At 42.9% G+C, this 26,105-nt stretch overlaps 1 protein-coding gene across 1 annotated transcript in view; it reads right to left on the reverse strand.

The window, feature by feature from the left end:
* Positions 1-26,105, reverse strand: part of Tmem131 (transmembrane protein 131) — a 147,774-nt gene that overhangs the window by 70,700 nt on the left and 50,969 nt on the right. The window contains exons 3-4 of the mRNA XM_028775372.1: positions 12,221-12,261; positions 7,563-7,631 (exon numbers count right to left, since the gene is read on the reverse strand). Of these exons, the coding sequence (XP_028631205.1) occupies positions 7,563-7,631; positions 12,221-12,261 (110 nt within the window). The remainder of the gene's footprint in view (positions 1-7,562; positions 7,632-12,220; positions 12,262-26,105) is intronic.

Genomic DNA, 26,105 nt, shown 5'->3' on the forward strand with positions numbered 1-26,105 from the left:
ACAGACAGAGACACACACAGACACAGACACACACAGACACACACACACACACAGACATACAATGAACAGCTGCTACTCCTGTTCAGTGTATGATCATCATTTGTTTTCTTTCTATGTGTAAGAAACATTGCTTTTGGGGTCCCTGGAGAGATGGCTCAATGGTTAAGAGCATTTACTGCTTCCAGAGGACTAGAGTTTGGTTTCTAACAACCAGGCCAGATGGCTCACAAGTGCCTGTAACTCCGGTTCCAGAGATCTGGTCTCTGAATTCCATGGACACCTGTACTCATGTATACGTACATATATATGTATGTACACACACACACACACACACATGCACACGCACACGCACACGCACACGCGCACACACACACACACTTTAAAAAACAAAAGAAGGAGTTTATTTTCAAGGTATGTACAACATTTCAGAGTTAGAAAGACTGCACCGACTTCAGGACACAGCCTGCAGCTTTCTCTATATGTGGAATAGGAAACAAAGAAAGTTAGCATTTATCATAAGACAACAGGAACCAATAAAGGACTTTTTTGATCAAGTGATCAAGTTTATAAAAATTTTAATCACATGCATTATCCCTCTCCTGTGTGTACATGTAGGCATGAATGTAGAGGTCAGAGGACAACTTTTGGGAGTCTGTTCTCTCCTCCCACCATGTGGACAGCAGAAATTGAACTTAGGTCATCAGGCATGGCGGTAGATGCTTCTACCCTCTGAGCCATCTCCCTGGACTCATGATCAAATTTCAACATTATAATTTGTTGACAGCAAGGATCATAAGTCAGTAAATACCATATATGTAGCAATAGTCTTAGTTTTCAAATAACAAGGGCCTGAGCCAAGAGGAGGTAGGAGAGCAATGAGGGCTGTGGGAGAGCATACATAAACTTGGTAGAAACCTTCCTCCTGATGGACTGGAGATGTGAGTGCTCCAAGGAAGTAACCCAGATGCCTCAGTGGTGAGGAGGGGACATCAGACTGAGACTCACAGGCTTGTGCCAGAGGTATGAGAGAGAAGGGAAAGGAGCTCCTGGCAGGTCTCAGCTAGGGTAAGTATGCAGATGTGTGCTCACGCGGCTGGCTGCAGACAACGGAAGGGGCAGGAGGAAGGGAGACATGTGCTCCACAAAGTACCAGGGACACAACCCTGGTGTCCTAACTAAAGGCCCCAGCCAGCACAGGCACTGGGGTTTGTAAGCTCAGCATGGCTACACACTGCCCAGGGCACAGTCCTTCCATTTCTCTGCTCTGAGACACAACATTCTGCCTCTATCCTGCCACATACTGCTCACTGGTAACAGGATGGTTGCCATATCACCCTGCCACCAATTCCCCACCAAGCCCGAAGAAGAGTACTACTTCTATACATTAACCGTATGGAGGGAAAAAAAAATCCTCCCCCAGAACTCCTTAGATCTGTCCTATCTACCTGTAAACTGACTCTAATTGAGGATAGACACATCCTGAGCCAGGGTCGTGCTCACTTTGCCTAAGGGTTGAACAACTGAAAAGAAAACTGAACGTGTATCAACAAAAACGTGGGGCGGGGTTGCTGGGGGCAGGCAGGTGTCCACAGGCAAGGCAGGCAGGCAGCCAGCAGCAGCTGTCTACAGTGGTCTACAGCTCTGACCTCACGTTTCCTACTTAGTACCACTTAAGACATGCAGGAATGTTCGGAGACAGAAAGAAAATAGATCAATGAAGGAAGAATTCTGATTAACAAACGATGTCTATGTTTCTAAGAGTAGAGGAAAAGAAGTAACTCAAAGAGGATGTGACCTAGTAACTGGCTACTTCCTGAAGGCACTTAGGAATAACTTTCTACAGTGAAAACGTAACTGTTTCTTGACATGAGGCTACTTTTGTCTCATAAGGACCTCGGCTCTAAACTGCTAAACAAAGTATTTTAAGCAACAGAGCATCCATTTTTAGAGACAAGAGCACTAAATGTAGGACTCTTGATGTCTATACCCATACAGTGGCTGGATGCTAACACCCACCCAGGCTGACGAAATTACAGTCCCCAGGATTCCTTTCTAGTGCCTTTCTCATCCGTGAGAGTGCAAGACTACAGACACCTCTGAGAGTCTCTCCTGCAGCTTGGAGATAGGAAGAGAGCCAACAGCTATTCTGCAGCAAACATACCTTCCCAAGCTATTGAAACACTAATGTAGGTGCTGCTGGGAGTGACTCTGCGATGTCATTAAATTCTCATCAGCTGACTTCCATCAAAGTGGAGCTCGTTGTAGGCGAGTCTGCTAATACTACGAAATCCCTTCTTTCATGAACAGCTTAGGCCCTTTTCTCAAACCAACTAGACTTTCAATTGCACTCCCTTGCTCAGGATCTCCTGCTGCCTGCCTGGAAAAGATGCTCCACTTGCCTCACAGTTCTAGCTGGTCACCATCTTCCTCAATGTGTATTGAACCCATTCCCATAGCCATGTAAGCCAAATCTCTCCTATGTCGCCCCCCACCCCCAGCTAAACATATAGGCACATACATTTAAGATCCCAGCAAATTCGGATTTTCCAAATTAACTCCACTATGTATGTTTCCCCATCTTCCCACAAAGACCTACCTTGAGCAACCCCAGTTCTGTCTTTATGAGAGAAAACACACTCCATTTGATGTTCTCAGACTGGGTGCAGATGTGTTTTAAATAATGGAAAAGCGATATGTTAGGTAATGTAATTTAAGAAAAATATAACAAAATGCTATACACTTAGTGGATTATATATAACCACTAGTCATGTCTTGCTCACTGTTACAGTGCCAAAAGATCTGAGCATAGAGAGACAGCACATTCTGATTCTAGTAGGGTCCTCTTTGTGGTTCAAGGATGGTGTCTTCTTGCAGTCCACTCGCCTGGTCCACAGGCTAGGGCAGCCTGGGAGCATCCTACTCATGATGCTCTGTTCTCCCTTGTATCTTACCCTCCTTGGAAAGAATCCACTTTCCTACACCCTCACACTCTAGGTTAGGACCCCACCTGTAGAGAGCTGGCGGCACACACATCAGACTACAGACAGCACTGCTCCTCTGTGCTGCTCCTCTGCCCTTGTACCACTCAGCACAGGTCTCTGTCCTTGGGATTAGCTCCTTTCCTGTGCTTCTAATAGTTTTCCTCACTGTATTACCTGCCTTGTTTGTGCTCTGCTGAAGCTCATCTGTCCTTCCACCCATATTCAGGAAGTTGACAGAGTTTTTCTTAGCTCATGAGTTTTTGGCTTCTCTATGACTTTGGCCAGTCTCAATAAGAACTGCTTCCTTTCCAGTCAGTGATGACTTTACTATCTCACCAGCTGCCTCTAGCTCATGATATCAAATTCTTCTCTAGCCATAAAGGATATTAAAGGCTAATTTTAATATCCTTTATGTCCTTTAATTGAAACTCTCTTGAGGGAAGAGTTACATTGGATGTAACACACCAGTTTCAGCATTTTTTGCAAACAAAATATGCAAACAATTAAAATCAGCAAATGAATTCAACAAATATATCTATATAATTGATGCTAATACCACATCAAATATTAAGAAACAGAAAAAGTTCATAATATATTAAGTTGAAAACCAAGTTAAAAGATAGTATGTTTATAAAATGTGGTTATGTTTTTGGGACTCCATAATATAAATGCTCAGAAGGCCATAAAAGATAATGGTTCAAATGCAGAGGTTCTACGTGGTCAGACTGTGGTAGCTCTTCATGTCTTGTCCTCACAAGTATTTTGTTTATAAGTTTATTATGGTGACTATATACCAGTTAGTACAGTAAACAAAACCCCAGTTTTACAATGGTGATTACCAACCTTCTCAAGCTCCGAGGGATTAACGGATGAACTTGGCAGGAGGTATCTATAAAGTGTCACAACCTACTAGATGCAGAAAAGCCTCACTACTCTGGTTTTTGTGACAGGATTCAGTTTGGTTTTGAACTTTTGATCCTGCTTCAGCCTCCTCTTTTCCTAAGGAAATACATGATCCAGAAACTAACATCTTCCAAACATACTACACTTGTCCTTTCAGAATCTTGCTTAACTTCATCCCAATTTCTACTATTCTGGAGGTAGGACATTAATCAGACTTGAGAGACAAATAATTAGGACACAAACTTTTAGTTTCAGTTCAGATATTTTTCTATAACTGAAGGGATTTTTTGTTTTTTGTTTAAATCTCGAAATAAACTTATAAAACGCCCTCGATAGAGAAAAGAAAGGCTGGGGGAAGGCTGGTTCAGTACAGCTCTTGCTGCCCATGCATGAGGCACTGAGGTCAGTGTAATGTCACTGCTGGGCAGGAGACAAACAGATCCCAGGAGCTTGCTGGTCAGCCAGTCTAGCTGAATTCCTCCTGTCTAGAAATAATGGAAGGTGACACCCAGCGCTGACCTCTGACACCATGTCTAGCCACACACGTGAACATACACATACTCACATCAACCAAAACCAAACCACCAAGTGGAGAACACACAACTAGATAAAACTTTTGAAAGAGTGTTTCAAGAGCAGTCACTGATGTTGACTAAAGCACCCCTCTTCACTCTCACATGCACACCTCAGAACAGTACTGTGATTATCTAAAGCCATAGTGGAGGCACGGAGCTCAACAATCTAGCTTAAGAACACATGCAAAGGTATTTTACTAGAGAAAGAAAAGCCTTTATTTTAAAAAAATAATTATTAACCATATTGATAAACACCAAATATATACCCCTTTTCACTAAATATTTTTCATTTAAAATAAGATTATGATATATTCTGTAACTGAATTAAGAACTTTGTACTTCTTGCAATCTTATCACTGCGCTTGTCTTAGTGCATTTTGTGCTGCTATAACAGACGCATAATTCATAAAGAATAGAAATTCTGTCCGGGCGGTGGTGACGCACGCCTTTAATCCCAGCACTTGGGAGGCAGAGGCAGAGGCAGGCAGATTTCTGAGTTCGAGGCCAGCCTGGTCTACAGAATGAGTTCTAGGACAGCCAGGGCTATACAGAGAAACCCTGTCTCGAAAAACAAAACAAAAAATAAAAATAAATTCTGGGCCTGTGAGATGTATGCCCCCCCTCCACTATGCAGTGGTAACATTTTTGATTAGCACAGGTACAAGGCCCTGGGTGTGAACAGGGGCTGGAGAAATAGCTGAGTGATTAAGAGCATTTCCTCTCTCCTGGGGACCTGAGTTCAGTTCCCAGAACCTAAAAGGAGTGGCTCACAGTCAACTCTAACTCCAGCTCCAGGGGATCTGACACTTTCTTTGTGCCTACATGAGCATATGGCATAGATACACACAGAACTGCACACACAGATTTAAATATATGTATATATGTTTATGCATGTATGGATAGAAATAAACTTACTTCCTTTTATTTCTGAGAGGCTGGGGATGGGGGGTTCATAATCAAAGTGTTGGTTAAGGTCTTCCTGACATGCCCTAACACGGCAGCAGGTACTGTGTGGGAGTGGGAGGTACCCTGAGTCAGCAGCATAACTTATGAAGGCAGAGCCCTCACTGCTGAACTACTTCTGGGAGAGCCTACCTCCTCTTGAGATTTACTGTCCTAACAGTACTTAAACCTGTCTCAGAACAATGTAACATTTATTTTCTATCTGAACGTTATGGTCTTTAAAACTAAATACCACAGAAGTCAATTTTACTTCTACAGTGGCTGATTCTGAAGTGCACACACTTTTCTCTGCATGCCTAAGTCCCCCAACCCATAATCTCTTTAAGAATATTATCATCAGAAAAAAATAGGCTACGAAGTGTCTTTTGATTCTCAGGCAAACTACCCAGCCATGCTTCAGAAAATACAAATGATAGATCTGATTTCTACATCTGAAACTATGAAAAAGACACTTAAACTTGCTGTGTGTTTTACAGCAAAAGCAGCTGAGTAAATTGACAGTGTCAAAAGAACACTCTAATCTTGTTTAGCCAGAAGAGACCTAAACACTGATACAATAAAATGTCTAAGAAGGTGGAACACAGAGTATTTCTCTGGCAGAGGACACAGCGCCATAAAAGACAGCTAGAACCTTTGACTCAGCAAAGCATATATTGTCTAATATCTACTAGCGATTTATTTATCAGTCTCAAAATTAAAAACACAAACTGTGGCCTTTTTGCTTAGAAACTCACTGTAGTAGTAACAGGAAGACAGGAAGGAAGGAAGGAAGGAAGGAAGGAAGGAAGAAAGGGAGGGAGGGAGGGAGGGAGGGAGGGAGGGAGGAAGGATAGAAGGAAGGAAGAAAGGGAGGGAAGGAGGGAGGAAGGGAGGGAAGGAGGGAGGATAGAAGGAAGGAAGGAAGGAAGGGAGGGAAGGAGAGAGGGAGGAAGGGAGGGAGGATAGAAGGAAGGGAGGAAGGGAGGAAGGAAGGAAGGAAGGAAGGAAGGAAGGAAGGAAGGGAGAGAGGGAGGAAGGGAGGGAGGATAGGAGGAAGGAAGAAAGGGAGGGAAGGAGGGAGGAAGGGAGGGAAGGAGGGAGGATAGAAGGAAGGAAGGAAGGAAGGAAGGAAGGGAGGGAAGGAGAGAGGGAGGAAGGGAGGGAGGATAGAAGGAAGGAAGGAAGGGAGGAAGGGAGGGAGGGAGGGAAGATAGAAGGAAGGAAGGGAGGAAGGGAGGGAGGGAAGATGGAAGGAAGGAAGGAAGGAAGGAGGGAAGGGAGGGAGGGAGGGAGGGAGGGAGAGAGGGAGAGAGGGAGAGAGGGAGAGAGGGAGAGAGGGAGAGAGGGAGGGAAGGAGGGAGGATGGACCCATATTCCCAAGGGCAGAAGAGTAATTAAATCCACAAGAATATGTAGGACATTTAAACTTCATTTAGAAGGGGCTTATAGCATAGACAATTGCTTAAGTTGGTGACGAAAATCAAGATAAATCTGCAGTCTGCCCATACCCGTGTAAAGCACTCTACCAAATGCGAGCAAACACACAGAACCAAACCCTAGCCCATGTGCTCTCCTGGTGCAGACACTAATCTACAGCTTGCTCTGGAGCCTTTGAAAATTCTTCTGTACCAGGTAAGACATAAAATGCCTCCTCACCCACTGCATCTGAGCCCAACAGGGCAAACAATTGTCTTTCCTTGAGTATCTGAGATGTGTGAAACCATAGTCCCTAAGCAGGAGGCAACTGGCTCAGATGTATCTGTGGTATTGGCAATGACCTTTCATGAGGTTGGTGACCATACTACTGGTGACATGCTGACACACACACTTTAAGAGCTGATGCAAAGTGTCATGCAAAGTGTCAATAAGGTGGACTGTAAACACCAGAGACAAAATGCTTATCAGATGAGGCTTCAAGGTGAATGCCTTCTCATGCTAGGATCCTCTGACCAAAGTGTAGCGTGTGGGCAATGTTCAGACTTTCAAAGTTGATACTGTCAGGTTCTTAACAGATACAGTTTTCTAGTTTCAAAGGGCTTCAGCATCATTTGCTTTGTTAAGGCTTGAGCACACGTGCATTTAGCTTCCTCACACAGCTAACACAGCAAAGGGCAGGAGAAATACAAGTAAAACTAAGTACATGGAGCTCCAGGTTACTTACTGCTCATGGAAATCCAGCATGGGTGGTTCGAATCGTATGGGCCTGCAATTACCCCGGTACAGAGAAATGCTGGAAAGAAAAAGAAAAAGTGTGAGAAGCAGCTCTTTAATTCTGTAAATCACTGTCAGATGCTTGACTTCTGCCACAAGAAAGCATTTAAGAGAACGGGAATCTGGGAAGAGGTAGGTGATATTTCAGTTAAGTGTGAGGATACAAGCTGGGTGTAAAACCCACATTGAAAAGAAAAAAAAAAAAAACCCAAAAACCAAACACTTCTGGGTATGGTTGCAAGCCTAGAGGCAACAATGCCAGCAGATCCTTAAGGCTCTCTAGTTAGTTAGTCCAGACTACTTGATAACTTTCTGACCAATGAGAGAGCCTGTCTTAAAAACAAGATGGACTCAGGGCTGTGAGAGGAATCAAGGATGACTGACAGACTTTGATAACCTGTGGGTAGTAGACTAAAAGAAGACCGGGCTGTGTGGAAGATGTTCAAGAGTATTTAAATACGGTGTCTTACCTAGATGCAATCTAAGCAATAGCAGGACACCCGGGTGACTGCTTATATAAAAGAACTTCCTGCCAAGGTCTGGTCCCACTACAGGAGCCTTGGCCTCAGCTTTCCAATGGTTTCCACATGTGCTGCCCAAACCTGGACAATCACTGTAGACAAATCATCTGCAAGGAGCATGTTCTCTTCCTTTCCTGGCACCTCCTTAGGAGGAGGTTTTAATGCCCTGTGCTAAAGCTGCCTGTGCTAAACGCAGCAGGAGCAGCACCTGACAACTGTTAATGGGATTGACAGAATAGCCACAAACGAGAAAGGAGGAAGTGGAGTGGAAGATGAGTCCTTCACAAATGTGTATTTTCAAGACAACAGCAGGAATAATTTCAAATGGGTCGACACAAACAGGCACAAATATTGCATTGTTTAAAAAAACTAAAAATGCACTAACACAGCTGTCATGTTATCTGCAACTGATAAAATGATTCTACCATGTTTATTTACCTATGACAAGACACCACTTAATACTCTATTAACAGAGTGCAAATGTTAGAAATGATGCCGAAAAAATAAATTGATGGGATAGACAACATGACAAATGGTTTATATCCCTTTGCCAATTTCAATGAAAGCCAATCTGAGATATTGTCATAGCTTTTTTGCTTTCTTCAGCAATTCTTTGCTCTGAATTATCAATACAACTGTCTTCTCAATTTTTATGAAAAATTATTTGCAGGACTGGGGCGATATCTTAGTAAAATGCTTGCCTAGCAAGCACAAGGACTTCAGTTCACACGCCAGCACCCATATGAAAAGAGTCTGGCATGGTGGAGCACACTTGTAATATCAATACTAGGGAAACAGAAAAGACAGATCCCAGGGGCTTGCTGGTCCTAGACTAATTGGCTAACTACAGGGCAGTGGGTGATGCCTGAGAAACAACATCTAAGGCTGTCTTCTGGCCTTCACATATACACATATGCACATAAACACATACATACATACACATACATACATACATACATACATACATACATACATACATACATACCCTGTGTCTCTCTCTGTCTCTCCACCTCTCCCTCTCTCCCTCTCTCCCTCTCTTTTACACAGGAACATACCTCCCTCCAGATGTGGAGACACAGAAATGCAGACTTTTCTGATCTCAAGCTAGCAAACAATGAAGTTCTGGAGAAATGAACTCTACTGTTTGGTTACCAGTTGGGCCAAAGATAAGTAGATAGATTACTTCCAAATGAAATCTACAGGACTCTCTCGGTGCTGAGGTGTTAAGTTAGGAATTCTACAGATGATTGCTTAGAATCAACTGCTAACTAAACAAAAGGTACTCTGACTCAGTATGGGGAAGGCTTTGCAATAGGGTCTTATTCTATAGTTAGGATAGCCCCAGATCTCTTCTCTTCATGCCTCAGCCTCATGGATGTAGAAATTACAGCGGTGGTTGGGGCGTGGGGGGTGGGGAATGGGGGAGGTGCTACCTGGACACAGCATTAAAAAAAAAAAAAGTGTGGTACACTTGAACCTAAACACATAGAATTCCTACAGAAATGCAAATTACGAGTGCCCATCTTCGGAATCTGATTCATTATGTATAGTACAAAGCTGAGAAATCCAAACTCATAAACGCAGTCTCTCACATCTGGCAGCACTATTTTGTATGCTGACTCACAAAGATCACTACAAAACAGATGGGGGAGAGGCAGATAGACATTTTATAACCACCGACAGTTAAGTAGTTACCAATATGACTTTTACAATAGATGAGCAGGACTTTCTCCCTGAATAATACTGGATACATATCAGACACATTTTAGTTTTGATATGGATTCCACTAACTAATGATATTAATGATATCAAATACCTTCCCATTTATTTATCAAACTACTTGACTTTTTTTAAACAGTCTGTTCTAACCTCTTTTAGACAGAGATGCTGTCTGAGTTATGAGGCTGCCTGTGTATTATGGACATTCTGAGACTCTGGCACAGACACCACAGCCTCTTGTCTTTTTAGCAGTTGGATCTTGAACAGCAAATTTTTTTTAACTTTGATGAACTCTAATTTATCATTTTTCTTTTATGGTACACATTCTTGGTATCTTAAGAAAAGCTTGCCCAGGTTGCAAATAATTCTAATGAAAGACTGATACTTTATTCCGCGTATTTTATACTTTCAGCTTCTATATATGGGCTTACTACTGTCCATTATAAATGAGTTGGAGATTGGTCTAGGCTAAATAGGTAGACACTGCTTCTTTTAATTTGCTTTGTTTTTTATAAAGACATTTATAAAGATAAGATAAATCATTTATTCAATTTAAGAGTCAGGAAAGTAAACACAAGGGAAGACATTAATGTGACAACTGACAAAACTTCACAAGGATTACATGTCAAGGGCTAGGATGAGGACCAGCTGCATAAACACAGTGGACCTGAGGTCAGATCCTCAAAAGGCACAGAGAAAGCTGGGCATGGTGGTTTGTACCTGTAACCTCAGGAGAGACAGGAGTATCACTGGGGCTTACTGGTTGACAGCCCTAAGCTCTAGACTCAGTAAGAGACCTTGTCTTAAGAAAATAAGGTAGAGGGTGACAGAGCAGAAGACCCACCGCAGTGTAGGGGCACAAACCTGGAACCCTAGCATGGGAAGCTACAGAGACCATCACTGGGCCTTGCTGGCTGGCCTGTCTAGCCAAGTCTGTGAACTGCAGCTTCAGTAAGAGAACCCATCTCCACACCCGAGGTATAACTGAGGGAGACAACACACACACACACACACACACACACACACACACACACACACACACACACACACACAGTGCTGGGGAGATTGTTCAGCCTGTAAAAGCCCTTGCAACATAAGTCTGAAGACCTGACTTTTCTGCCCACATAGAAGAAAAAGGCCAGAGCACTGTTGCGCAGCTGTAACCCTAGCATTCCTATAATAAACTGTGAGCTGGAGGCAGGAGAATAGTTTGAAAACTTTATGGGACAGTTAGCTTGGAGTACACTGTGCAGCAGAAACAGACAGACCTTGCTTCCACAAGGTGGAGGCTGAGATCCAGCTCGAGAAGACTTATCCTCTGGCTTCCACACGTGCACACCTACACCCACGCCTCCACACGTCCCACTTCCCATAGAGAATAGTTAACTTTTAAAATAATTTTTAAAAGATGGTGCGAATGTTATCAAATACTTTTAAATTCGATCCGAGGACTGTTTCATGAGTGGAGCTCTTAATGGTTACACTGAGCCAGCTCTCCAGATAATATCATCTCCATAACTGTAAACCAGTACAGGCTAATTTCCAATCTGCTGGAGTAAGGGTGTGCCTGTCTATGTTGGTTCTGGATGTGTCAGTCCTAGAGCTCACTAAGGACTTACAAACCTGATGATACTCTTGCAAGACAGGGGGTACCTCTGTCTGAGTAAAGACCCTTTATATATGACAGGGACAGACCTACAGTTTAAATCTTACATGTCCATAAAAGGCCCATGTTTGGGGAGCTTGATCCCCAGAGAAACTCTGTAGTAAGTTGGATTTAATGAGAAGGCTTTCTGTCATTAGGAACATGACCTCAAATGAGCCTGTGGGACCCCAGTCCTTTCTTCATCTCTAATTCTCTGAAAAAGTTGATGTTGCCATGCTGTGCTTTGAGCGCAATTTTCAAAACTGTGAGTCAAACAAACCTTTTCTCTTTGCCAGGCAATTACTCTAGGTCTTTGTTACAGCCTTTGACTATTCCAGAGTAATGTGCTATATTACTGCACCACATGAGAATTCATTTACACTTGGTTTTCCAAACACCGTATTTAGAAAGACTTGGCATAAAGCCAGGTGTGGTTTTGCACTCCATTAATCCCAGCACTTGGGGGGCAGAGGCACGTAGATTTATGTAAGTCTGAGGATAACCTTGTCTACATAGACAGTTCCAGGCCAGCCAGAGTCACACAGTAAGATCCTGGCCCAAATCAAGCAAAACAACAAAATGAAAAGAAACGCACAACAAAATGTCTTTATAATACAACGTTGTGTGTTCATCAGAAAGTAATCCAGGAGTGAGCTGGAGGGGTGCAGGACGCTGAGGGATGGACGCATGTTTGCATGTTGCTGCATGTTGAGTCCTACTTACCTTTTCTGCTGATATGAGCTGAGGCCAAGTGTTGTCTCAGTCTGTAAAAGGAAGGAAACAAGAATAAACCTGCTAAAGCCAACACTTCACATTACAGACAGAAGAAACATCAATATAGTTTATTGTGTCTTTATTTTCAGCCCATTCCCATGCTTGATTTTCAGGTTAGACCCAGTCTCAAATCACATAAAATAATAGGTCACCCTATGCAATTAGAATGAGAGAATAATTTGGTTCAATTTTAAGCACATCACAAACTAATGTTATTGGTTTCCTTATATTTGGCAAACAATACAAATCCTGTAGGGAAGTCTCCTTTACAATCTCTTCATGTCAGGTCATGAGCCCCCAGAGTGTTCCCTTCCTCCCAACTGGCAGTGAGGTGCTGGTATCTATGGCTGCTGCCATTATGGAGCTGAAGGTACAGTAGGAATCAGACCATTTAAGTAACATAATGACATTGAGAACTGGTTACAGAACTATCGAAAGGGATTATACACAATATGATATACATGATGAAAGTGCATCTGAAGAGCTGATGCTTACACTAAACTCTGATAGCAACTACGACATGGAAGCCACACAGATAGTCAAAGAGGAAAGAACACGGTATATCAAAACACAGACTGCAAAATAAGGCTGCAAGGCAAGGTAGGAGCCAGGAGACATCCACCTTGTTAAGAAGCCACAATTTCCTCCAGCAGCTGATGGGAGCAGATGCAGAAACCCACACTCAAAGATTAGGTGGAGCTCGGGTAGCCACTCAGAAGGGGAGAGGAGATATTGTAGGAGCCAGAGGAGTTGAGGACACCTAGAGAAAACTCCCACAGAATCAACTAAGCAGGGCTCATAGTGTTTCATTCGGACTAAAGCAGTGACCACGGAGCCCACATGGGTCTGCTGTAGGATCTCTGCATATATGCTGTGGTAATTTAAATTGGGTTTTTGTGAGACTCCTAACAGTGAGAGTCGAGCTGTCTCTGATTCTTTTGCCTTCTCTTGGGACTATTTTCCAGCCTTGATATAAGGGCTTGTGCCTAGTCTTACTGAATCTTGTTATACTGTGTTCAGCTGATATCACTGAGACCCACTCTCTTCTGAGGGGAAATTAAGGAGCAGTGGGATCTGGGGAAGAGGGGAAGTGGTAGTTGAGATGCATTGTACAAGAGACAAATCAATCAACCAATCAATTAACCATAAAAAAGAAGCCACAGCAGCTTTTAGCTCATGTACACGACATGTAACTCAAGGGATATGTCTATGATACAGTAAGAGACAACAGACATGGTCTGGGTCTGACTTAAGGACTAAGATATTATTCTGATAGTACTTTGGAGGCTTAACTAGAGACCTAGAGAGAAAGAAAGACTGGGGGGGGGGGGTAGTTACTACAGTTCAGTGATAAAGGACATAAAGACCTCAGTGATTAAGAAAGAACGAAGCTGGGTGGTGGTGGCTCATTCCTTTAGTCTCAGCACTCCAGAGGCAGAGGCAGGCGGATTTCTGTGAATTCAAGGACAGCCTGGTCTACAGAATGAGTTCCAGAACAGCCAGGGTGTTGGGAGCCAACTCCTAGCAGAAAGCGGCTATCATCTTTGCAGCCATCTCAGGCCACATACCCTGACAAGAGACTTGTTTTCAAAGCTGAGCACACTCTGAAAAACATCTTGTTTTCCTCACACATCTTATTGTTTAATGCCCCCAGCTGCAAGGCACACATGGTAAAGTGTCTTCAGCTGCAGTTCCCTGCTTGTGCTTATATATACACCCATGATTTCCTTTCAATAAAGGGGACTTGAACAGACTCTCTGTCTTGTCTCCATCACCACTCTCTCTTGCTAGACCCTGACCCGCGGACTGGAGCAGCAGCTCGGGCTGGGACATAGTTGCCCCCAAATGTGGGGCAGAATGGTAGTTACAGAGTGGCGCCTCAATGTTGGAGCTCCCATAAGCAGGATACAGTGAAGGACACCATGGGAATTGGAAGCGCGCATCCTCACTCCTGCACTGGAGAACCTGTTGACTGACAGAGCTGGCTTGGTCCTGGCACTCAACGAGAGGCAGCAAGAACAAGAGACCCAGTGAAGGACGTTACTGGAAGGGTCTGCTGATAATTCAGAAGTGAAACAAAGGTGATCGCAGTGGGAACTTGCCGCGTCGAGACCAGTAGGTCATAGTAACGAAAATGGGGCAAGAAATAAGTCAGCAGGAACAGATGAAAAATGTTTTAAAGACACAAGGAGTACATTGCAGGCTGCTTTGAGTCAAGAGAGATAAACAGATAAATAAATAGAAGGTTGCTCTAGGCAGAGAGATGAACAGAAAGATAGTGTTAATCAGTTGTATTAGATTGATTCAACTTTCAAAATAGGTGTGATTCTGAGTTGTGTAGTTGTATTTTTCCTCTGGATAAAAGGTCAATGTAAAGGCTTTTCTGGTTACTGGCTGAAGGATAGGCAGATTTGGGAAAAAAGGGTTTTCTATGTGTTTTCCAAAGAGGTCATTAAGGTAGTAGTTATATCTTCCAGAATTATATGGATCAGACATGACAGAGGTAGGCCTCCGGAAGACTAGATTCCAGAGAATCAAACAAAATAATTATCTTGATACTAAAATTTGTTTTGAGATTTATATATTACAGAATACACAGCCTTGGTGAATATATCTTCTTGTCACCTGCATGTCCACTGATGTCCTGGACTTCCAGCTGGATGCAGTTAAGACAGACATCAGAGGCTTATCAATTTACCCTTCCCCTCACCCCTCTTCTAATATCTCAATGCCCATATTCAGCTTGAAGAAGTTAATGAAGAGTCGGCGCCCCAATTCTCTGGACTTGGAGACTGAGGTGGTTAATATTAGGCTGTCTTTCTAGGGAAAAGTAATGGTTTTATTGGAACAGAAAGGAAGAGCTAAAATTGATTACACAGTCATAATCAATTGGTAGAAATCTGTATAATTGTTACTAAGCTGATGCAAATTCAAGGGTTTCATTGGTATAATTTCTTCTATTCAAAATTTGTGGGTAAAAGGCTTAGGCCTTTAACTTCTCCAACAGAGGGAGTTGTTTGTTGCCCTTAAAGAGTGTTGCTTTTATACCAACCATTCAGGCATTGTTAAGTCTCTTGTCTCTCGGGTTCATGCTGTTCAGCAGACTGATGGCTGTTGTATGACAACAGATAGACGCTATTCAAATGAAACCCATACAGGTCCATTATTACAGGCTGGAAGTAGGGGACTCTAAAACCTCTGTCATCAAGACTGACGCGGATTAACTCTAACTTACACGCTAAGCCGGAGAGTCAATGCCGGGTAAGAGAACACCTCAAGACCCTTGCCCCTAACTTGGAGGCCTCACCATCCTAAGACAGGAGCTCAACCAATGGCTGTTGAGTATCCAAAGACGGGAAAGGGAGGCTTGGGTCCTTTGTTCTGACCTAAGGCAGGCATGGTTTCCGTAAGTTTTCCCAGCCTTCCCTTTTGAAAATTTAAAAAGGGGGACCTGTTGGGAGCCAAGTCCTAGCAGAAAGTGGCTATCATCTTTGCAGCCATCTCAGGCCATATACCCTGACAAGAGACTTGTTTTCAACAGCCTACAACAGCTGAGCACACTCCAATAAACATCTTGTTTTTCTCACATATTTTGTTTTGTTGTTTAATGCCCCCAGCTGCAAGTTGCACGTGACAAAGTGACTTCAGCTGCATTCCCCTGCTTGTGCTTACATATACCCATGATTTCCTTTTAGTAAATAGGACTTGATCACACACCCTGTCTTGTCTCCATTCTTCGCATCTCTTGCTCCTCCATCCCCACTCTCTCTCTTGCTAGACCCTGACCCACAAACTGGAGCAGCAGCTCAGGCTGGGACATAATGGCCCCCAAACGTGGGGCAGAATGGGTCGTTACACCAGGGCTACATAGAGAAACCTTGTCTCAAAAAAAAATACCAACAACGACAAAAAATGCCAACCCTCCAAGGAGCACCACTGATAAATGCAGCCAGGAGCTAGCTGCTTCACTATAATCGGGAAAGCAGTACATGTCATTACTTTCTCCACTAGTAATACTGTTTGTATGTGGTAGTTTGGCAAATGTGTATGAAGATAAGGCAGATGTGATAAAAATGTTTCTTCTTTTGAAGGTATGTGCTAAGTAAAGTATAAGTGTAATTTTTTAATGTTTTAATAATATAGTTTGTGTGAATATGTGTATGTAGATAAGAAAATATTGCAAAATGTTTAAGTGAGTGGTTTGTGAATAGATATCAAATTCTTCAATTTTCTATATTTAAAGAAAATATTTTTAACTTTTAATTATTAAAGTTATAGCCACACAGTTCCTCCCAAGAATGGGAGAAAACATTTGCAAGTCATGTATCTATTAAGAGATTAATACCCAGAACTTATAAAGAACTTCTAACATTTGTGCTCTGGATGTAGATTAGTTGGTAGAATGTCTGCCTCGTATGCACAAGGTCCTGGGTTCAGTGTCCGGCAAAACTAAAAATGTGGGATGGAGGAAAAAGCAGGTAAGACAACTCTCCAAGAGAGATACAACTGCCAGAAGGCCAGGAAAAGATGTTCGGCAACAATTCATTGTGGAACTGGAAAGTAAACACATCTCTTACATGTCAGGTGGCTACTGGTTGGTTGGGTTTTTTGTTAAAAAAAAAAAAGGGGGGTGGGGAGGGAGAAAAGGCGAGCACAACTGAAGAAGATCATCACAGGCTCAGGCTCACAGCCAGCCTGGGCTATACAGTGGGACTCCCGCCTCAAAAAAAAAAAAAAACAAAACCAAAAAACCTAAACCAGACGGGGACACACACACACACCCTCCCTCTCAGAAAGGATGTGAAAAAAATTGGTATTGGGAATATAAAATACAAAGCTACTGTGAAAATAAGTATATTGGCTCTCCAAAATGCTAAACAGATTTACTACACAATATAAAAATCTCGTCTGTGGATATATATACCTCAAACTCCAATACCAAAAAATAAACAACAGAAATCCCATAAAGCGGCAAGCCTGCAAACGAGACTCAGAGAGATGGTGTGAATGCAGGTTCAAAGCAGCTGTTTTGAAAACAGTGAAAAGGTAAAACTGAAGTGCCTGGGATGGACAGACAGCCAAGAGTGGTCTACACAGACGCTGAGCTCTTCAGCTTTGTAAAGGAAAGGAAAGAAAGCACACTGCAGTGTACAGATCCTGAGAGCCACATACAATGTGCTAAGGGACATAAACCACTCTCAAAGACATATTCTACATGAGAATCCCTTCATAACCCATGTACAACAGTCTCAGTAATGGACAGAACAGTCATAGATGCCAGGCACTGGGAACCACTGCTCAGTGAAGAACCTCAGCTTGGAAGGAAGAGGTTCTGAAGTTAGATGATGGGTGGAGGTCACTTTCGAATAGTGTAAGGAGACTTAACTCTGCTGAGCTGCATACTTAAAAATGGTAATTCTATGTCTACTACATATAAAAACCTTTAGTAATTAAGACAATACAGTAGTAATGGCATAAAAATAGATTAATGAAACTCAGCAAGTCCAGAAATGGACATGTATACAATCACCTTTCAGCAAAGGTGTCAATGACATTCAATAGAGAACTGAATGTCTTCTCAACAGACAGAACAACCAGATGATGTAGTGAGGAAACAGGAACCTTTACCTTATTTTATACAATGTACATAAATTAATCTCACAAAGAAATGTGTAAGAAAATATACCAGCTCTACAGAACTTCTAGAAATAAAGCATTTATCTATACAGTGGCTTGTATTTGAATGTTCACAGTAGCTTTTTGTTTTTACTAGAACAACCCAAAGTTCTGATAACATGTAAGCAGGAATATAAACTGTAGCACACCAAGACAACAAACTATTTCTCAGCAACAATAAGACAAATTATTGATATATACGATATCATAAGTAAATCTCAAGTTACTATGTTGGAACCGGTGACTGGATGCTGAACTGAGGCCACCTAGAGATAGAGAATAAGGGTGCAGGAGACTTTTAGGGGAGCTGGGTATGCTCACTATTGGACTGTAGTTATGATCTCCCAGTATAAAACAGCATGTCAACCTTTTTCAATCCATGGAATTTAGACATGTACACTGTGTGCTGTTCAGAGCTCAGTAAAGGGTGATCAAAACATCCAGAGCATAAGGAGCCCTGCTCCTGTATAAACACAAACAAAGCTCAAGAAATCTATTACCCTGTGCACTTTTTAAGGAATAAAACATCATAAAGACAATATAGCAAAAGAATACAAGGACAAAAAGCAAAATTATTCAAGACGATAAATTACAAACCAGGAAACCATCTGTGGTAGTTTGACTAGGAATGTCCCCACAGACTCACGGTTTTGAACGCTTGGCCACAGGGAGTGGCACTATTAGGAGGCGTGGCATGTTTGGAATAGGCGTGGCCTTATTGGAGGAAGTGTGTCACTGTTGCGCTGGGGTTTGAGGTCTCGGAAGCTCAAGCTACAGTCCGTGTGGCACAGTCTCCTGCTGCTTGAGGATCAGGAAGTAGACCTCTGGGCTCCTTCTCCAGCCCCACATCTGCCTGCATACTGCCATGTCCCAGCATGAGGATAACGAAGGACTGAAACTCTGAAACTGTAAGCTAGCCCCCAATTAAATGTTTCCTGTTAAGAGTTGCCTTGTTCATGGTGTCTTAGAAACCCTAAGACAACATCTTATGAAGAATTATCTGATATTCAATAAGAAATAAGATTAGAAGAACAAATAAATGCTTCTTATTGAAGTACAGGGCAGACACAACAGAACAATCATTTAGCTATAATAAACTCTCAGAGCAGGCAGACACTGTTTCCCAAGTGCTGAAAGGAGATGATTATAGTAAATGCTATTTTGATTCTGAGGTAATTTGAGAAATAAAAGCTTAAACTTGTCTTTTAGGTGTATCTTAACATCGGGCCTAAACACGGGGCAGCACAACAGAAAGTGTAAAAATTAGGTGGAAGAAACCAAACTCGCCTTCAATACACTGAACGACAAAATCTACTTTAAAAGTGTCAGAAGCTAGAGCTTAACCACAAACAAGTCCTGTCAGGATGAACAGACACAAGATGTGGGGCAAAAGTAATTCCACCAGGAGGGGTTTCATAATGGGACAGTTTCTCTCACACAGCAGTGAAAAGAAAGAGGGTGGGAACTGAAATGTAAACAAGAACAAGAATTGGAAATTCACTCCAGGAAAGCAGAGGCTGGAGAAAATAGCTCAGAGGTCAAGAGCACTTGTTCCTGCTGAGGACTTCAGCTCAATTTCCAGAACCCATATGGTGGTTTCATAACCAGCCCTAACTCCAGTCTGGAGGGATCTGATGCCCACTTTTGACCTGCATGGCATGAAGCATGCAAGTGGTACACCTCCACACATGTGAGGGAAAAACGTAAATGGTCCACGACCATGAAAAGATGATTACTTCATTGAAGAGTACAGCTCTACAGAGAATAATCAGATTTTAACAGCTGAGGGAAGGGACATTTGGCCCATTATATTCCACGACAGAGCATAGCAGGAGAATTCTGGGTCCTAGAAACTATCTATCATGTCAGCCATCTATCACAAATGACTGCCACTAGTGTTTCAAAGAAAGTTCCCAGAATCAGAAAAAGTCAACATGGTAATCCCAAGTGAACCCAGGTTATCTTTCTGTCCTGCCTACCCAGAAGAGGCCATCAGACTCCTTCCCACCTGCAATTCACACCACATGTATGCAGTGCTCACTACTGGGCTGCCAATTCCAGACCAATTTGAACACAACTTTTTAGACGGCTCCCCATCTCTCAACAGGATTCACAAGAGGAAAACAGACTATTTCAATCAACCACACTGGCCTCTGCATGAGCACTTATGTAATGTGCTCTCAGGCACTATCAGTTCTCATACATGCAACTCACGATAGCTCAACCTCCCAGCAAGGTCACAGGGATCCCTGTGGGCTGAGAGTAAGGTCTAGGGGCTTTTTTCATGTACAGGGCGGAACCCAGGGCCCTGCACAAGCTAGGCCATCACCACCACTAAACTACTTCCCTAGACCTTTAGAGATGTTTTAATTGTCACAAAGCATGCACTATTACCATCAAGTGGACAAAGACACTAATGACCACTCTAAAGTGCACAGGGCAGTCTTCCCTCTACTCCCCAAACAATGAATTACTTGGCTCAAAACGTAAATTTTCCTGAACTTTATGATACATTTCCAATTATAGTTTTCATTTGTATTTGTGTGTGCACACACACATAAACATGTGTATGTGTAGCACAGGTCAATGTTGGGTGTTTTTCTCTCTTATTTTGCACCTTATTTCTTCAGACAAGGGTCTCTTCTCACAGAATCTGGGGCTCACAAATTTGACAAGACTAAGTGGCTAGTGAACTCCAAGGATCCATTTCCCCTACCCCCAGGGCTCCGGGTACATGTGCATCATGCCTGGGTGTCTTAGAATCCCAGTTCATGTCCTTAGGCAGAGCAGGCACTTTTCTGACTAAGCCATCAACCAGCCCCCTTAATTTTTTATCTGTAGTAACATCTTCTTGCATTATAATTCAAAGTGTTCAGCTGTCACACCAATTATGAGTATCTTCTGTGGCCCCTGACTTGATGAAGAATGGCTACTGTGATATAAAATTAATCGCTATGTTGTAAAATTGCCTATAGTGTGAGAAAACAAAACTATGCTTAGAGCGAATAAGCACCATAGAAATGAATCCAGGGATCAGTCTGCATCACATCTGGGTAGTGGGATACAGAGCACGTCTCTCTGGTCTATGAGCACAGCACAGTGGCTAAGAGGGAAGCTTTAGAGGAAGGCTCGGTTCTATCACTCACTAGTTGCCTACTTGGTTGTTAATTTACTGATTTCTGTACATTAAGCTGCTTACGTGAGCCTATTACATTCACTTAAGAATTGAGAGGCCAGTGCTATAGCTCAGCAACAACGTGTTTGTCCAGCATACACAAGACACTTAGACTGATTTCCAGAGCAAAAACAACAAAAAATAAAGCATGTCTAGGCAAATTCTATGCTTTCCAACTTTCTGTAAACTTTTACACATCTCTTTATAGAGGTGAATATTCTCAGCCTTCATAAAAGTCGATCCTAGCTCCTTCTCCCTTCCCTTTCCCTAACAGAACAGAGAGCTCACTCCCAAGACTGTTCAGAGATGATCACCTACAACCCACAGGCCAAGCCACTCTGCCACTGGTTTTACGCTTGCTTCACTTCCAAAGCCACTAAATCTCTACATATGACAGTCTTTCCTAAGACAGCATCATGTAACGTATCTTCACATGAGACATGATGGAAATACTATTCCTGGTGGACTCGAATACTATCCTTGAGTATTATCTAAGCACCCAGGATCAGATGAGAATCCAGATGATGACTGTGCCCACACTCCATACACAGTTGTGCACTTTGGGGACCTCAGGCCACCTGTACTTCTGATAAACCAGCTATAAATGCAAGGCTGTCCATAGTCTCCTGGTTTGCTTATTCACCAGAACAGCTCACGCAGCTCAGAACAACACTCCACTGAACAATTTCAGTTTGACTCTAAAGGAATAGTGTCCTGAACACAGACCTGTGCTTTTTATCATCAGGACACCTCACTTTTGTGGGTTCATCTACCAAAAAGAAAGCTCTCTACCAAGCTCTGGTGTGCAGAGCTTTGACTGGGGTCTCATTACACACATATAGAAAAGGGGATTTCTGAAACAATGGGAAAAACTGAGTGCAAAGCAGGCAGGTTTCAGATCACAGCAGGGCTCTGGTTATCTACTGCTGCAATGTTAGCCTTCTGAAGCATAGTGGCTTAGGGCAATTTACTATTATTGCTCATTCTGGGGCCGATGGACCCCAGTTGCTAGTTCTCACTCATGTCTTTGTGTTGCAGTCAAGTGTAATTTGGAGCTGCATCTGTAGGAAGCTTCAGATATGCTAGTTGGTTGTCCAAGAAGCTCATTCACAGGAGGGAGAGTAGTGCTGGCTGAGCTGGAAGCTTAGCTCCTACTGCTGACAGGAAGCCTAGAGACAGCCTCTCTGTGCACATAATCCACCACCATAGTAACTGAGTGAGTGCCCTACAGGAATGATTCACCCCAAGACTCAGGAGTAAGGAAGAAGGTGTTAGTAGTTTCCTGTGATCTGCCCCTTAGCACTAGTAGAATGTTCTGCACACTGTATTTGTCAAGGTGCTATTACTATTCTGTACAGTATATACTGACTTGATTTCCCACAAAGAGTTTTAATTCTCTCCAAACTGATCTTCAGATCCAGTGTAATCCTAAGAAACACCCTAACAGTGCACACAGAGTTTACAAGTGCACATGGAAGGCACAGGACTTTAGGGCAACAAAGACATGGTTACCAAGAAGCACATCTAAGAGGAAGGAAATGAGAATCAAAACTTTCAAAAGTGTAGTTGTAAAGACAAACAGGCTCAGGATGCTAGAGCCCAGAAAACCAGCTCTGGCATGAATCAGCAGCTAACCAGGAGACATGTCGCTGCAGTGGGTAACAAAGTACTGCAGGACACCTGGCAAAGGACACGAAACAACTGAACAAGCAACAAGGGAGCTCTGCCCTCCGTCTCCGCTGAAGGTTATTTTAGGGACTGCAGCTGTACCTAAGGAGAGCAGCCCAACGAAATTCTAAATGTAAGATCACCCACAGTATGCTCGTGGATGGATGGATGAGCACATGTGTGTGCAAGTGCATATGTGTGTAGGCTCACAGTTGCATGCTGGGGCCAAGGGTCAGTGCTGGGTGTTACTTCTAGGAAGTTGTTCACTTGGTTTTTGAGATAAAGTCTCTTACCTGGACTTGGAGCTCACTAATAGGCTAGGCTGGCTGGCCAAGGAGCCCCGGGGATCCTTCTGTCTCTACTTCTCCAGCTCTGAGATTACAATGCATGCCACCATGCTCAACTTCCTCATGTGGGTGCTGGGGATCTAACCTGGGTTCTGATGTTTGCTATGAAAGCACTTTATCAACTGAGCTCTCTTCTCAACCACATAATCTGGTTCTTTAGCCAGACATAAGACATACTAATGTAACAAAAGGCTGACAAGTTAAACTTCATGGATAAAGAATTTCTGTTTATTTGAAGTCACAATTACCTAAGAATAACCCATTAAGTAAGAACAGTGACAACATAGGGTGGGGAGGGGAGGGATGCTTCTAGTGGGCTGTGCCAAGGTCTTTAAATGTAAATCGAGGAATTCTTGACAATAGGATTGTAAATTGGAAAACTACTGTCACTATCTAGTAATACCAAAGACATATATGGCTTGGCAAGTAAAGACATCTACCATCAAGACCACCTGAAACACACAGCAGAAACAGCACAAGCTCCCACTAGCTGTCCTGACTTCCACATACACCCACACAAACATACATGCAGAATAAAACGTGAAACAACATTTTAGCTGAAGACACATAACCTACGAGCTGTAGCTTACTCTATGAGAAATGTGCATATTTACTAAGAGAAAGCTTTATTCATAATTAATAGCTGAAAACTAGAAGCAACTAAAGTATCTCTAACCACAGAAAGGATCTTTGAATTGAGCCCACCCATACCCGTGGAACCTGCAATCAAAACAAGTTTTTATTTACACAGAAAATTTTAGAAACATAATCTGAGAAAAAGCCAAAAGCAGTACAAATCCCATGGCCTTGAAACCACAAGTGAAACTATAGCATTCACACCTTAAAGCTCAGATGGTTACAGCTAAAGGAAAGGAAACTGCCACAAATTTCAGCATAGTGGTTGACTTCTGAGGCCACTGACTGAAAGAGAACTTGAGGTGTACTTCTGTCAGTGGTGGCGTGTACCTGCTCTTATCGTTTAAGCTGGGTGGTATAGTCATATTGATTTACTGTACAAACCTCTTATCACATTTTATGTACCTATATAGGAACTACAGCTCACAAATGACTCTTTAAAAATAAGTGAATGCAATTCTAGACTTCTTTAAGTCCCTAATTTAGATGTCTAATTTACCGCCCCCTCCCCCCCCACACACACAGTGCATGTTCCACCATGAAGGTGCTAGAGCTATACTCCAATGTCCTTTTTGGGGGTGGGAATGTGTAGGACAGGATTTCTCTGTTAAACCTTGGCTGTCCTAGACCTCACTCTGTAGAGTAGCTGGCATTGAACTCTTAAACTCACACAGATCCACCTGCCTCTGCTTCCTAAGTGCTGGGATTAGCGGTGTGCACTGCCAATACCTGTCTTACTTCTGCTTATTACTGTAGGATTATGATAAACATACACACAGAGCTGGGTCGTCTTCCCTTATGTCTTTCCTTGCTCAGCTTCACTTGCTCAGGAGTTAGGTTAGGAGGGGATTAATGCTCATAAATGGGGAAATGTTTCATGACTTCACCTTGTATTTCAAAGGAACGGTGGGAGGAGCATTGATCAGTTGGAATGGAGCGATATATAAAATGGGCAGCCAGCACATCCTATCTTAATAAAAACTCCCTGTTGTGATACACATTTCCCCGAGTCCCTGCCCATCTCAGGAATCCTTTGGTCTTCCTCAACTATTGTATATAGTAAATCTTGATAGCCTTGCCAAACGGGCAAGGGCTAACCACAAGCTAAGGGATTACGAGTTCTCGCCCTCATGTGGCAAATGGTAATCCAAGGGTGCATCTGAGAAACTGTAGCTGTCTTGTGCTATGGAAACATCCTGACAACAGGCATGGTGTGAAGATGGCTGGTTAGACTCCTGTTCTAACAACTGACTACTAAAGAAGTTACCTTCTGTGCACGCCATTTTCCTTACTTCTATAAAGTAAGGAAGACAAGATTTTGACAGCTTTTGAGTTTGGCAAGTTTTACTACCACATTAACAATTTCTATGAGCCGAGCAAAGGTGGCACGAGATGTACTCACTACACACAGCACTCAGCATCAGGCTCTGCAGGAATCGCAGTCAGGCTGGATTCTGGTTGAGAGCAACAGGTGCCACCTTAGTAAGACTGTGTTCTGTACTGCCTGATCTGACTGAAACTTTTACTTTCCTGCCTTTACTATAAGCTACAGGAATGTCTTCTCAGAGTTTTGTCAGGTGTGGTAGTTTGCATGCTTGGGAGGCTGAAGGAAGAAATCATCAGGTCTAGTCTATAAGTGAGTTCCAGGCCAGCCATGGGTTACAGTGTGAGGTTCTCTCAGAATCTGAATCATTTAGTTAGACACGAGTTAGAAATGTATTATGAGCCGCAGTAATGGTACAGAGCAGGCTGAGATACATAGTGAGACCTGTCTGAAAACAGAAAACTAACCCAACCCATAGTGCAATGCAGATGCTCACACCTGGAGTAAGACAGGAACTCTAGGTCAGTCCCAGGCCATAAAGTCATAGGATCTTGGGCACGTCTCCTAAACCTTGGTTTCCCTTGAACATAAAATGAGTGAACTATGGTCAGGCATGCTACCTGACAGCATGGGGCCTGCCATCATTATGGTAGGAAAGTGATGACATTAGGCACGCCACCTGACAATGTTATTAGGGCCTGTCATCATTCCAGTAGGTAAGTGATGATATGGTGTAGAAAAAGGAAGGAGACGGCCATAAGAAGCAGTGCCGACCCCGTACCGTGCCAGTGAAGGCATCCAAACCTGTGCTCAGAGATATGGCCTTAAACATACTAGGCCTTAAAACACAAGAATTAAAGGATCTGTAAGAACAAAGATGGGGTTGAGGGGAGCACAGGATGGACAGCAGTGAGTGAGAGTAACCAGAATGCACTGCTTACAGGGATGCAAATGTCAAAGAACAAATTTAATCTAAAACAATGGGAAAGCCGAAATGGATACAGAGGC

Source organism: Grammomys surdaster, unplaced genomic scaffold (assembly GCF_004785775.1).
Source record: "Grammomys surdaster isolate TR1022 unplaced genomic scaffold, NIH_TR_1.0 255, whole genome shotgun sequence".
Taxonomy (NCBI): Eukaryota; Metazoa; Chordata; class Mammalia; order Rodentia; family Muridae; genus Grammomys; species Grammomys surdaster.